Below are 13,699 nucleotides of genomic sequence, written 5' to 3'. Positions count from 1 at the left end.
GAATTGGGTGAGGACAGGTGTTTCCTCCTGCAATCCTCTTCCCTCCTGCCAGCTGGGCTGGGAGTTCACGTGTTTGATTTCTGCTTTGAAAATGATGTAAGTAGGTTGCATGAAATGAATTAAGTAATTTATTCTAAATACCAAACTGGGGGTAGAACGTCCTGCCTTAAAGTTATGCAAAATTAGGAAGTCCCTGATTTAATTGGTTAGAAATACATCTTGTAGTTTAAATTGCAGGATTAGTAAATACGTAGACGTCGACGGAGACGGAGGAAACGTTTTGTTATTTTTTGCCACTCTGTCCAAGGGTAGAGGCACAGCGTCAAAACAAACGCGTCTTAAAGTAGCGTTCAAACAGCCCACCGAAGTTTCCCCTTAATATCCGGAACCGGTTGCCAAAAATGAAAAAAAGATGTAAGGAGATGCTACCGGCTTTTGGCCTCCCGGAGGTGGCGCTATGAAGGTGTCGGAGTTAATTAGTGCCTCCAAACGCCGCGTGTGAGCTCATCGAAGTCATGCTCTGCACACATATTATTTATAGCAGATCTGAGGCATGCATGGTGTTTGACATTTCTGTCTTTTTAAGCAGGGGGACTTCAAAAAGTCGTGGGCACCGCCCCCCCCCCGGCAAAGTGCAGTGGGCAGGGACCAGGGTGCGGGCGCAAGGCGAACGCGCAGACCACGAGTGTCCTGGCGCAGGTGCCGGGGGCGGCGGCTGCAACTCCGCAGCGTCCGCTCGGGAGGGGAGTTCGCGGCTGATCTCCGGATCTCTTGCAGATGCAAAATGTGTCTCTGGCCAGCAGGAGGAAGGAAGAGGAAGTGAGAGCAGCGGCAGCCGGCGGTGCAGCAGCCGGCCGACCCGGAGTGTAAGTGCGTGTGCTGGGGCGAGCGCGAGCGGGCGAGGATGGGCACAGGATAGAGGCAGAGCCACCCACGCCGCCGCGGCCCCACGCTGGGCGACAGAGCCTCCAGTTCCCCTCCAGTGGTCGCGGGTCGCCGGAGCTCTGATCCCCGGGAACCCTTGCCGCCGCTGTCCTGCGACCCCAGCAGGTTCGTAAAGTTTCCAGGGCTGGCGCCGCGCCCCGACTGGCTGACCTCAGCGCAGCCGGGGAGGGGACCGGGACTGGGGCCGGGAGGAGGCGTCCTGCTCCGGAGGGCTCCGGGCGCCGCGGAGACACTTTTGTTTCCTCCCTGGGGGCGCAGCGGCTCGGGCGGGGGTGGCCGCCGCGCTCGGCGGGGTGAGGGCTGCGGGCGCGTCGGGGCGAGGGCTGCGGGCGCGTCGGGGCGCTCTGCAGTCGGGGAAGTCTGAGCTCGGGGGGCGGCGGGAGTGGGAGTGGGAGCGGAGGGAGGGGGCGCTGGAGGTGCGGCGCCGGGGGATGAAGCGCAGGGCCGGGGCCCGGGAGCCCGCGAGACGTTTCGACCGGGGTCTGCGGGAGGGGGGCGCCGGAGGGTTGCGACGCTGGCGCGGGGCTGTTGGGGACGGGGATGTGTGGGGCTAAGATCTTGGAGTCAAGATTCCTATAGAGCCAGAGAAGCGGCTGGCGGCTCGGACTCAGCGTCTTCTCCTGCACTCGGGATGGGAGGGAATCCCCCAGCGAGCGCGCTCGTGGGAGGGGGCGGTGATGGGCCGGAGGGAGGGGGCCGGGAGGGCCGGAGAGGGCGGTCTGGGCAGCCCGGAGACCCGGGGGCTCTGGTTAGTAAATACTCTCCTCCAGGGGACACGCCGGGATCCCCGCCGAGACCCGGAGAGGCGGCGAGGGGCTTTGTGGAGCTTCGTGGAAATCTCGGCTCTCGGAGAGGGGACGCACCGGGCGCGCCTTCAGAGAAGGGGGCGGCGGCAAGCCGGGGGCCTGGGAATCCGAGCGGAGAGTGGCGACCGCGATCGCCGGAGTCGCTTTGAGGAAGAGGAAATACAGAACTCAGCTGTCTCGGGGTGGGGGTTGGGGGTGCGCGCGTGTGTTTGAGGTTGGGAAGTCGGTGCTGTGCCGCGAGCGCGCGCGAGGCGGCGTGTGTGTGTGTTTGTGTGTGTCGGCGTGTGTGTGTGTGTGTGTGTGTGTGACCGCACAGCCAGGAACTCCCCGCCCAGTGACCCTCTCCAGCCTGGGGTGGGGGGGGGGCATTTGAAGTTGGAGGCGGGGCAGGACCTACCTTAACTTAAAGGACCAGCCAGACTCAGGCTTGGTCCCAGATAGTGACCCAGCTCTGAGAGCCCCTGGACGGCTCCGGAGACTCATTGAACATATTTGGTATGAGCTGGACCAAATGAGCCTCCCAACACCGATGCCCATGAATGATTTGGGCCTAATTCGTTATGGTTAAGCTTTCAGACAACCTAAGACAGGGGTTGGGGCCCCCAGAGGTGGAGGCTCCCCATTGGGCCTGCCAGCGACTTGGGGGTGTGCTGTGAAAGAATATCTGAGTCTTTCTCTTTTGCTTCTATAAAAGTAATTAATAACCTGTATTTAAATACCAAAACCCTGCGAACAACTTTGGGACACAGAGGGATCTAATCCTTCTCAGGGTCACTTTGAGGTTGCAGGCTGGCAGCAGCTGTTACTGGGACCTCCTCTGGCCAGGGTTCTCATATAATCTCACCTCCATGCCTGCTTTTCCAAGGTTGTTTCAAAGATTATTGTTCCCCAATTTACAGCTCTGGGGGAAAATAATTGTAAGTTAGGAGGCCAGATCCCCTGCAGGCACACAGCAAAATTTTTAATTTTTCTTGTAACTGACTTTTTTAACCTTTACTCTTTACCATTGTACATTCCCTGTCCCTAAGGCTGTGATTAAATGAGCATGCTTCCTTTTTTTCTACTCTGTTTTGTTCGTTTGTTTTTAATTAGATTGGTAAATGGTGAGGGAATGACCTGGACTGCTGGGACTTTTGGGGAGAGGTTATGTCAGGAGGGTAGTGAACTGGGGAACAAGAAGTCTGGTAGGTATCAGGGAGGGGCGGTCTGGGAGGCAGACCTGGATTGGAATCTGGGGGAACTCAGAGCCTGGAGCAGTCATTGGGCAAGAAGATGGGCAGTTCTAATGATGGCCATGTTTACTGTCCTTGGTAACTACAGCCATCCTCACTGCCTTACATTCTCCTTTTTCACCGAGTTCTGTTCCCAGGGCCTTTGCACATGATATTACAGGAGGAGCTTTTCTCCTATATGTCCAGATGGCTTACTTCCCATGCTTCCTTCAGGTCTCCGCCCAGTTGTCAGCTTATAGGGGGCCTTCCCTGGGCTCCCCGTATTTAAATAGCAATGAGACACTCCCTGGGCCTCTTACGTTACTGTTTTCTGTCTTAGTGCCTTTTACTCCCTGACGTTATACAGTCATTTGTGTATTTGAGTATCGTCTCTCTCCCTGTTAGAGCAGAAGTTCATGAGGGTAGTGACTACCTTGACTTGTTTACAGCTCCAGAACCTAGATGGATTCTTAGCATGACATTGGTGCTCGATAAGTGTTTGTAGACTGACTGAGAGGTGGCTATATTGGGAGAGGTCCGCCAGGAAATTATACCAGGAAAATGTTGCAGCATTAGTGCAAATGAGAAGCCCAAGTAATGGGCTTTTGTTTTTTCCCTGGCCTCTCCCCTATGCCAGGCCACTGTTCATTTAGACCCTGTTCTGCCTTGAGTAGACTTCTCCCTTGGAATTTCAGCCTGAAGAAGGGAACAGAGAGGTGATTCCTTGGGAACCAGTATAATTTGTAACACAACCATTCCAGATCTGGTGTTTCATCACTCTCCTTGGATAAGGTCTTTTAAAGAAGTCTGTGTTGCTTTAGCCTAGGAGGAAGGGCATTATTATAAGGGGAGTGAAGTCAGAGGCGTCTACTGTAACCCATTCTACTCTCCTACAAAATGGAAGCTAAGACAGGAGGCTGTAAGGGAGGGGAGATGAGAAATGCCTAGGAGAAAGAAAATGAAAGTGAGAAAACAGAGGAAGGTTTTCTGCAAGTGCCGCTAAGTCTTGAACATTTACTATATTGAAAAGAAAACAGTACTTAACTATTTCAAAGTAATTTACCCCCTTTGGGTGTTTGGTGGGAGTGGGTGGAGAGGGTGGGGAAAGGGAGGGCTTTGAAGCCTTTGTCAGAGGATGTGGCCTGGGGCGAAACAGGGAACTCTCCTGATCACACACTGCTTACTTCACCATCTTTCCTGATGCTCAAGGGTTGAAGTGATTGTTCTTATGGAGGTAACATTTCCCTTCCAGATCTAAGACAGTAGATACCATTAAGGTTTGTAACTCAAGCTTGTAACCACTTTTTAGTGCCTGAAACAATCCAAGTAGTAGATAGTTTGGTTTATTCTGTTGAATTTGGAAAACGTGGTGGATTCGTAAACCCTCTCTGCATCACAAGCCTGAAGTGTTTGCTATTAATTGTGCCACTCTATTTCTGGTTCCTTCTAGTCAACCAGAGAAGTGCTTTTTAAACTTAGGATCGTAACCCATGAGAGGATTATGGTATCATTTTTGTAGGTCAAGACCAGCTGTTTAAAACATGAAAGAGAAGAGTGGTGTGGAAAACAGTATTTCCCAAAGCAGACACCCAGTCTTAATGTCAAAGTATTGTTCAATGTGGGTAACGATTTTTAAAAGTCTACTTTAGGAATTCTGGGGGGAAACTACATTTTTAATCAACTTGCCAGGGATTCTGATAAAGATGTTCTAGAAGGATATACTTTTATGGAATACTTAGCTATCTTCTTTTAACAAAATGCTGTTGGTTTAATCCCCTGCAAGAGATGCTCTTTCCAAATGTTGAGCCAGATGCAGTGCTGTCAGCTATTGACTTAACTTTAAAAAATGCTATGGTTTTAGAACCTGCCAGTGTGCTAAGCCCTGGTGCTACCATCTTGGAGGAACCAGAAACTCAGGTGATGTGCTTTTCACTTGAGTCATGCAGAGAGGCAGCAGACCCCTTTGCAATAGTAGCTCTTTAACCTTGCCTAGAACAAAATCGACAGGATATTCCCTTTTCTCACCAAGTTTTAGATTAGAACTTTTGTGGTCTTTGGAATTTTACTTTGCTCAACTTATCCTTTCATATTTTACATCTAGTGTCCCCGTATGAATGATTCCAATTACAAAGACAGTTGTAATCTCTTCTGGTGGCAGCCGCACTGCTGGGATGCATGATTAGATGAAGCGTTTTACCTGACCTGGGCTTGGATTTGGCTACCCAAGGAAGAAAGTAAAAGGCTCACAGAGTGAGACCATATCTCTCCAAAAGTTAAAAAATTAGCTGGGTATGATGGCATGCACCTGTAGTTCCAGCTATTTGGTAGGCTGAGACAAGGAAATGGCTGGAGTCCAGGAGTCTGAGGCTGCAGTGAGCTGTGATCGTACCACTGCGTTCCAGGTTCGGTGACAGAGAGACTCCATCTCTTTAAAAAAGTCCTTGAGAATCTCTGCACTGCCCATAATAGAAGGATCATGAAGGCCAGTTATTCCACAGGGTGTGGCTCCCAGGACCGTGCGTGTGGCCCAGGAAAGCCTCCAGTATGCCAGCACAGCGTTTTTAGGTTCAGCAAAGCCAGCCTGCATGTACAATGCACACACTGGTTGCGATGCTCAGTCCCCTGGATAATTTGGGTTATCCAGTTGTTAACAATCAGAACTCATCTATATTAGCCAGAACTGACGCCTGCAGAGCCATATCCTGATTCCTGATTACATTAACTACTTGTGTCTTAGCACTCGGTTTTCTAAGCTTTTACAATTTAAGTGCAGGTACAGTATGAGCAGAATTTGGTCACTGTCCTAAGTTTCAGATAGGAATACGTGTGGGAGAAGGAATGCTAGCTCATCAAACAGAATTAACTACAGTAACAAACTGGCATAGTGCTGAGTCGAGAAATTAGTCACATGTATAAATAGAAGGAGATGATTCTCAATGTTCCAGGCCCCCACAAACACTGATTTCCAGAATCTGAACAGAATTATTATTGGAACTTCAATTTTAGGAATTGAGGCTACAGTTTTGACTGTTTTAGTTCTAACAGTGAAGGTAGGAAACAAAACTTTCCTCAGTAGAAAACACTGGAAAGGCACAACTTGCTAGTCTACAGGACTGTGATGTATTCAGTGGGTTGGACTTTGGTAAGGAACAGTAGTTGAGGGAATTATAATCAGGTAAGTCCTATAAAGAATTCTCTCAATGGAGTTGGAGTCACAGGATCAACGCAGCATTTTTCTCTATGGCCTGATGCACCCTTCCTCTGGGGATGCTGTTTTGGAAATGACAGGGAACAATCAGAATAGTATTATTATCCCATTTTATAGATGTGGCTTGGAGGAATGAAATGTCACAAGGATACCCAGAGAGTACATCTGAGCCTTTAACCCAGCTTTTCTGATGCATTTTACTGTGGTGTTTCTTTCTCCTGCACCATGACGTCTGTGCTACTTAGTTCCTTCTTTTTTTTTTATTGCATTTTAGGTTTTGGGGTACATGTGCAGAACATGCAAGATAGTTGCGTAGGTACACACATGGCAGTGTGTTTTGCTGCCTTCCTCCCCTTCACCCACATTTGGCTTTTCTCCCCAGGCTATCCCTCCCCAGCTCCCCGCCCCACTGTCCCTCCCCTGTTCCCCCCAATAGACTCCAGTGTGTAGTGCTCCCTTCCCTGAGTCCATGTGTTCTCATTGTTCATCACCCGCCTATGAGTGAGAATATTCAGCATTTGATTTTCTGTTCTTGTGTCAGTTTGCTGAGAATGATGTTCTCCAGATTCATCCATGTTCCTACAAAGGACACAAACTCATCATTTTTTATTGCTGTATAATATTCCATGGTGTATATGTGCCACATTCCCCCAGTTAGTTAGTTCCTTCTTCTGCTGGTTCCCTGGACCTACCAGCCTCTGAGGCCGGGATCCCACGTGGAGCTATGCTGCAGTGGCGTCCAGGGAGGCTCTTCACTCCTGTGTGTCCTGCAGATGGATGTGCTCTGGGTGGCTACAGTATCCAGGGATCTCTCTGCTGCCACTGAGTCCTGGTGCTTCAGAGTCAATCCCTCCCTTTGTACATCTCATTCTAAAGTTGACCTTAGTTTTGAGCATCAATGGATTCTTCTCTCAGGGACACTATGCCCATCAACCAACTCACGATATTGAAGCATAATGAGCCAGAATGCAGTTTATTAATCAAAAATAAGAACAATGTTTGCCAAGAAGAATGGACATCTATTCTTTAGCCAACATTTTTCCTCTGTGGATGAGTCATGGTGAAGGCAAAAGAATGAACCAACTGGGAGGGAACCAACTGGAAGGACAGTATACTCGACAGTGTTTTCCAGCTCCTTATAACTTTTGCTAAATCTCTTGTTGATAGATTTATACCAACTAAGGGAACCAGAGGCTGGAGTCCTTTGGCCAGGATGGTTTCTCCCTCGGGCAATGCTGAGGCTGCTTGTGCAGTTCTTTTTCTACTTGCAGACTACTGGCCATTTTACTGATTTCAGGCAGTGTCAGCCTCAGTGCTATTGACATTTCGGGCTGGGTAATCCTTTGTTGTACGGGCTGTCCTGTGTAGTGTCAAATGTTTACCGCCTTCTCTAGCCTCTGTTCACTGATGCCAGTAGCGTCACTCGCTGGTGACAACCCCAGATGTCTCCCGGTACTGCAGATTGTCCTGTCAGCTCTCTTCTCCCCAGCCGAGAACTGCTGCTTTGTCTTTCTAAGTGAGACCAGTTGTGTGTTATCAGCCAGTGTAGACTTTCAACAGCAGTTATAAGTGCCCTAGTTTTCTATTTACTAGTTATTCCTTAGAGTCTAAGTTGGTTTATTAACAGATGAGCAGGCTCACCCTTTATGTTCATTTCTTTCCTCCAGCTCTCCAAGTTTCCTTTCTAGCTCTCTTCTCTCCTATATTGCAGTTGTCTCCCTAATCCAAATGTTTTTCAAGTTTCCGTTGCATGTATGTTTCTTCCTCGTACCTGCGGCTGAAAAACATTGTAATGAGTGAGCTTTTGTCTCAGTTTCCTAACAAGGTTTTGCATTCTGACCACTGGTTACTGCCTTAACTGTAGCGTTTACGTAACGGGAATAAGATAAATGAAATGAGGAAGGTGGGTAGCAAAGCTGAGCTTGGCTCTTTCAGAGGCCTTTGTCACAAGATAAAGGAAGCGTCCGTGTGGCAATGAGTTAAGTGAGTTCAGCGCCGCCTCCTTTGCTCGTCAAACCCAGCTTGACTAGTTGGATAGTAATGGATATTGATACTCCATTAGTGTGACCAGGACATTGCAAAGGTCAGGGAGAAGCCTTCAAGGTACTGCTTTATGCGACGTCCTTTCCCACTTTGTCCATTAGGTTTCTGTTCTAATCTTGCCACACTAATTTTCTTATGTAATTATCTGTCAGCTTTATATTTACCTTCTCTGCTTGGCTGCTGTCATAGTCCAGAACACCCATCGAGTGGCTCAAGCGCTGTAGAGATATTGCTGGGTTGGAGACTAGCTATGTCTCCCCCAGGCCGCCGCCTTACAAGCCACCAGCCCTATAGCAGCCCTCCGCCCTTCCTTCCGCCCTTTGTGCCTTTTTTTTTTTTTCAGTTCACAGTTGCATTTAGGGCACCAGAGTTTTGTGCTGCGGGGTTCCAGTGGCAGAGCTGGATGAGCTGTATTTTCCAGGCTGCTACACACAATTACCCCTAATTTTGAAGAGTAATGCATTTTAAAATATTTTTTTTCTGTTTTGGCCTCTTTAACCCAAATGCATAACCACAGCTGGCTTTACCCTTGGCCCTGAAAGCCTGTGGCTTGGGAGGTAGAGCTAGTTAAGGAGTTTGGTCAGATTGCGCATTTTTGGTGGAGTGAGGAGTGAATTCCAATAACACTCAGTAAGGCTGGTTTTTACTTGACTCCTGTCCATACCCCAACCCGCCCCACCCCACAGTTTCCTAGATTTTTTTTATAGTGGACCTGTACCTCAGTTATTCCAATTGTGGGCCACTCTGGAAGTGACCGCTACAAAAGAATTTTGATTTGGGGGAATGGGACTGAATCTTTGCTATATTAAATAATAAGTGTTCCGTACCTGCATGGGGGTGTGTGTGTTACACACACACACACACACACACACACACACCCATGCAGCTCTCCTAATAATGAAAGGTCTTTAGAAGCTGCTAAATCTCATTTTCTCCAGTGCTGTCACTTTTATAGTAAGTCAGCACAAATCACATGAAATCAAAAATTTTGTCAAGGAATGAATATGTTTCCGTCATCTCTAGCCTACTCCACTGCCAGGAAGTGACTTTGACTTATTAAAACTGCTTTCTCAATTATTGTCCATGCTCCAACTGAAGGATTTTGAGAAACATTTGCTTGGGATTATATGAGAGGAGCATAGTAAACCTTTATTTATTAATTGTAGTATATTTTAAAAACAAATGATGGGCTTATCCTTAAGACGCATATAAATATTTTCAAATTAAACTGTTGCTGGGCTTCAGCAGTGATCATAATGCTTCATTCAGTCATTCAGTCAGTCAACAACCATTTTGCTTGTGTGTTTTTTTTTTTAATTTTTTTGAGATGGAGTCTCCCTCTGTTACCGGGCAGGATTGCAGTGACATGATCCCGGCTCACTGCAACCTCTGCCTCCCAGGTTCAAGCGATTCTCCTGCCTCAGCCTCCCGGGAAGCTGGGACTACAGGCGCATGCCATTATGCTCTATGAAATTTTGTATTTTTACCAGAGTTGGGATTTCACCATGTTGGCCAGGATGGTCTCCATCTCTTGACCTGGTGATCTGCCTGCCTCAGCCTCCCAAAGTGCTGGGATTACAGGTGTGTGCACTGCGCCCAGCCTTTGCTTGCCTTTGGTATGCGGTAGTCTGGGCACGCCATATGTGGAGAAAGGGTAGAGAGGGGCTGTAACAGAGGAGGATCTGTTAGGAGACAGTCATGACAGTATGCTAAAGGTATGTTTACCCTGATTGCAGGTCACAGAGGTAGGTGTTCACAAATGAAGTAACTTTTCAGAAAGATCTGGAAAGCTGTGTATTGAAAGAATATGATGCATCTAGAGAACAAAGCAATCATAATGGTGGAGGAAAGTCTGGAAAGGGCCTTATGCCAGCAATCCCAGGAGCTGGGTATTTGGATTGAGCGGAAAGGAAAGCCAAAGGCTTTTAGGCAAGGAAAAGCCACAGCGGGATTCCAGTAAGAGCAACCTAGAGGAGAGATTAGATGGTGTGGCTGGAGGGAGGGACTGAGGAAAGATGGGAGCTCCTGCTAGGCCTGCCCAAATAAACACATGGTCTAGGTCAGATGAATAAATAAACAAAGCGGTGTGCTTGCTGTGCTGGCGCACTTGGAGACAGGTGGCCCGTCCCCCAGTTTCTAGCCTGAGCCTCCCAGCAGGTGCCAGCCAGAGTCTGAGCAGAGAGAAAGGAGGGGAGGCCTGCACTCACTGTGTTTGCCTGTAGATATTGATGACAAAATTACATGATTTGCTAACTGATTGGATTTGGGAAAAAGGAGGAGGAGTCTCTAGAGGTTTAGAGAACATGTTTGCTAAGTACAGACTTGTTAATTGAGGGTTTAGATCTCCTGTTGAGTACACCAGCGGGGTGACTTCCGGTAAGTTAGTGATCTTCCTTGGCTCAGTTTTCACATCTTTTAAATGTAGGTAATATAAGGCCCTACCTCTTGGAGTCACAGAGATGATTAAATGCAATCATGACTGTAAACTAGAGTACCCTGCAAGCACTGGGTGGGATTTGCTATTATTGATGTTACTGATTCAGTAGTTTCTATTCAGGTTCTTTGTTAAAATATCTTGCTAAAATGATACAAAGACATGCATTTTGTATTTAATTTTCTTCAAGTGACCTAGGTTACTCCTTCTAAACTCTCGACTAGAATTAATTTGCTTTATATGTCTTTTCTTCAAGAAAACAAGAGGACAGGGCGGGCGCGGTGGCTCACGCCTATAATCCCAGCACTTTGGGAGGCCGAGGCGGGTGGATCACGAGGTCAAGAGATTGAGACCATCCTGGTCAATATGGTGAAACCCCGTCTCTACTAAAAAAATACAAAAATTAGCTGGGCATGGTGGTACGTGCCTGTAGTCCCAGCTACTCAGGAGGCTGAGGCAGGAGAATTGCTTGAACCCAGAAGGCGGAGGTTGCGGTGAGCCGAGATGGTGCCATTGCACTCCAGTCTGGGTAGCAACAGCGAAACTCTGTCTCAAAAAAAAAAAAAAGAAAGAAAAGAAAACAAGAGGACAGGTGGGGGTTGGCAGGAAAGAGGAGATGTTGGTCCAAGTCCCGAAAGAAAGTTTCAGTCAGAGAGGAGGAATGAGTTCTGGTGATGTTATTACACAGCATGGTGGCAGTAGTTCACAATTACATATTGTATATTTCAAAATAGCGAAAGAAGGAGATTGTAAATGTTCCCACCACAAAGGAACGCTAAATATTGTAAGTGATCATATGTTAATTAGCCGGATGTGATCATTCCATAGGTATACATGTATCAATACATCCAGTCATACCTTGTCAATATCAATGATTACTCTTTGTCAATTAAATAGGAAACTTAAACCAATACAGGAAAGTACCAACTGTTAAAATACAGACTGGGAGGAGTTAGGGTTGACTGTGAATTAAAGTAATTGACATAATGAATCAAGTCAGCAGTTTAGGGTCCTCAGATGAAAGCTCCTCCTAATAGATATACAGCCCCAGTTCAATTTGAGCTGACCCGGGATTTTACTGTTTTATTGTATTGTTTATTTTACTTTGTGGGGAGAGAGTGGAAGGGGTTCCAGTGGGGCTCTTTCCCTTTGCTTGATTCCAGCTTTTGGGGCTGTATGCATTTGTCCACGTGTGCCGAGGGGTCCTGTGAGAAACCCCATGTCATTGGAGTAACAGTGGAGGAGCAATTGGCAGGAATTTCATTCAGTTGAATGGGGTTTCATATGATTATGCAGCTGGTAAAAGAAGCTCAGTGGGTTCAATAATGCTTTTTGGATCATTTGGAACCTTCCACCAAGTATGGGATTGTTGAAATGTTCATTGGCAGGTGGGTGGTTGCAAAGTGTTAAATTTTCTTCTCTAATCTGAGCCAGATGATCAGGCTGTCGACCAGATTAGAAATTATCCTGAGGATAACAATAGAAAAATAAAAGAAGGATATGTACAGACCCAGTGTGGCTCCATTGTCCCAGCACATTTAATTACACAAGCTTTCACTTACGAAGTGCCCTGGGTTGGACAGTTCATTTCATGGCCACCTAAGTAGAATCCACCTGCTTCCGTTTCCACTCATGTAAGCAAGTAGCTTGCAGGCACACCAGCTCATTAAGCAGTAGCTCGTGTACCCATTAAACAGTACTTAGTAATGGCTTTTAAGGAGTGGGTTGAAAAGAGAGAACCTTTAATCTAGACACGAAAATGCCCTGGATAGAAGTATGGGTGTGAGAGAGCCATGTGCCAAACAGAAACTACTGCTCTAAAGTAGTGCTTTGAAAGTGATACCGTTTTGTTTCCACCTTGACTTCCATTACTATAGTTATGAAAATCACTTATCAAATGGCTTTATGCAAATCTTCATTAGATCTGACAGATACACAGTCTCAGTGTGAAAAATTTCTGGTCACTTTCTCTTACCCAGGAGAGTGGTAAACATGGGTTATTCAACAGCTAGAGTGTCCACTGTGTAGCCATGCCTCTTTTCTATAGATCAGTATTGGTGTGTACCTTGAATAGAATCCAATGGCAAATATATGTTTCAAGGCCCGTAAGAAGACTTAGGTAGTGAAATATAGATCTACAGTAAATCACTGGAGAGTTATGCTCAAACCAAAATATCATGATTTCAAACATATACCCATTTGGCTTTGTACCCATTTTACAGGTGAGGGAATTCAGCTGTCAGGGAAGCTGGCTGCCCAACTCACGTAGACTCGAAATCACACCCTGTTTTCTGCAGCATGCCATATGGTACACACCCCTGCTGCCAAGTTTGTGTCACTTCTGCCTCAGTTGAACCTGTTACACTGGATCACTGTCTTGACTTGAGCTACTTGATGGAAGATGGCTCAGGAGCATCTAGAGTGCCACTGGGGTGGCAAGCCATTACCCCAGCTGGGGCCATGCCTGAGGGTGGTAGAGAGAAGAGCGTGTAATAAAGATTCCTTTATGTACCTCGTGAGACATCCTTTCACAGTTGTAAGTGTTGTCATATAATTATCGTCAACTTGTTTAGGGCCATGTTGAATCTTTTCAAATGCATTGCTAGCAATTCCAGCATGTGCAAGTGTGCAGTGAAACAGTCTGAGACTCGGTGTCTGGACCTGGGAATGGTGAGACAGGGTATTTCATGACGGTGTCTGAAAATACAAGAAGTTGTGAAAATTCTCGGATGTTTTTATCTCAACATGTATCTTTAAGACAATTTTTCATGACCAAATCAAATAAGGCCCAGAGAAATGGGACGACAGCAGTTTTCATGTTGAATTTCATTGTTTCAAAATCCAGAAGTTGTATTAGGAGTAGTTTGGCCCGTCCATTGTAAGTGATAAGTACAAAAGAGTATCAGATCATATGCAGGGAAAGGGAACCCATCATGGGACTTTAGTCCTCAGCTGGGAAGAGACTGCTGCCCTTAACTTCCAGGAAAGGGATCAGAGTGTTTTTTAAATTCTTAATTGCTACTGTGTGTCTGAATTTGTTCCAGCATTTGAT

The 13,699-nt window shown here is 46.9% G+C and overlaps 1 protein-coding gene across 24 annotated transcripts in view; it reads left to right on the top strand.

The window, feature by feature from the left end:
* The first annotated feature begins 500 nt into the window (after positions 1-500).
* Positions 501-13,699, top strand: part of ELMO1 (engulfment and cell motility 1) — a 588,268-nt gene continuing 575,069 nt past the window's right edge. For 10 of the 24 annotated variants that reach the window (XR_013523823.1, XM_078342229.1, XM_054237001.2 and 7 more), the window contains exon 1: positions 776-1,050. Coding sequence is in view for 4 of the 24 variants with exons in the window: in XM_054236998.2 (XP_054092973.2) it covers positions 516-866 (351 nt within the window). In the remaining 20 variants the exon portion in view is untranslated. Of the gene's footprint in view, positions 1,051-1,141; positions 1,239-13,699 lie in introns of those variants that run through there. The other 14 variants (XR_013523821.1, XR_013523822.1, XM_054236998.2 and 11 more) reach the window with 3 other exon arrangements.

This window comes from Callithrix jacchus, chromosome 11 (assembly GCF_049354715.1).
Source record: "Callithrix jacchus isolate 240 chromosome 11, calJac240_pri, whole genome shotgun sequence".
NCBI lineage: Eukaryota > Metazoa > Chordata > Mammalia > Primates > Cebidae > Callithrix > Callithrix jacchus.
This window is presented reverse-complemented; position numbering and strand designations above follow the sequence as displayed.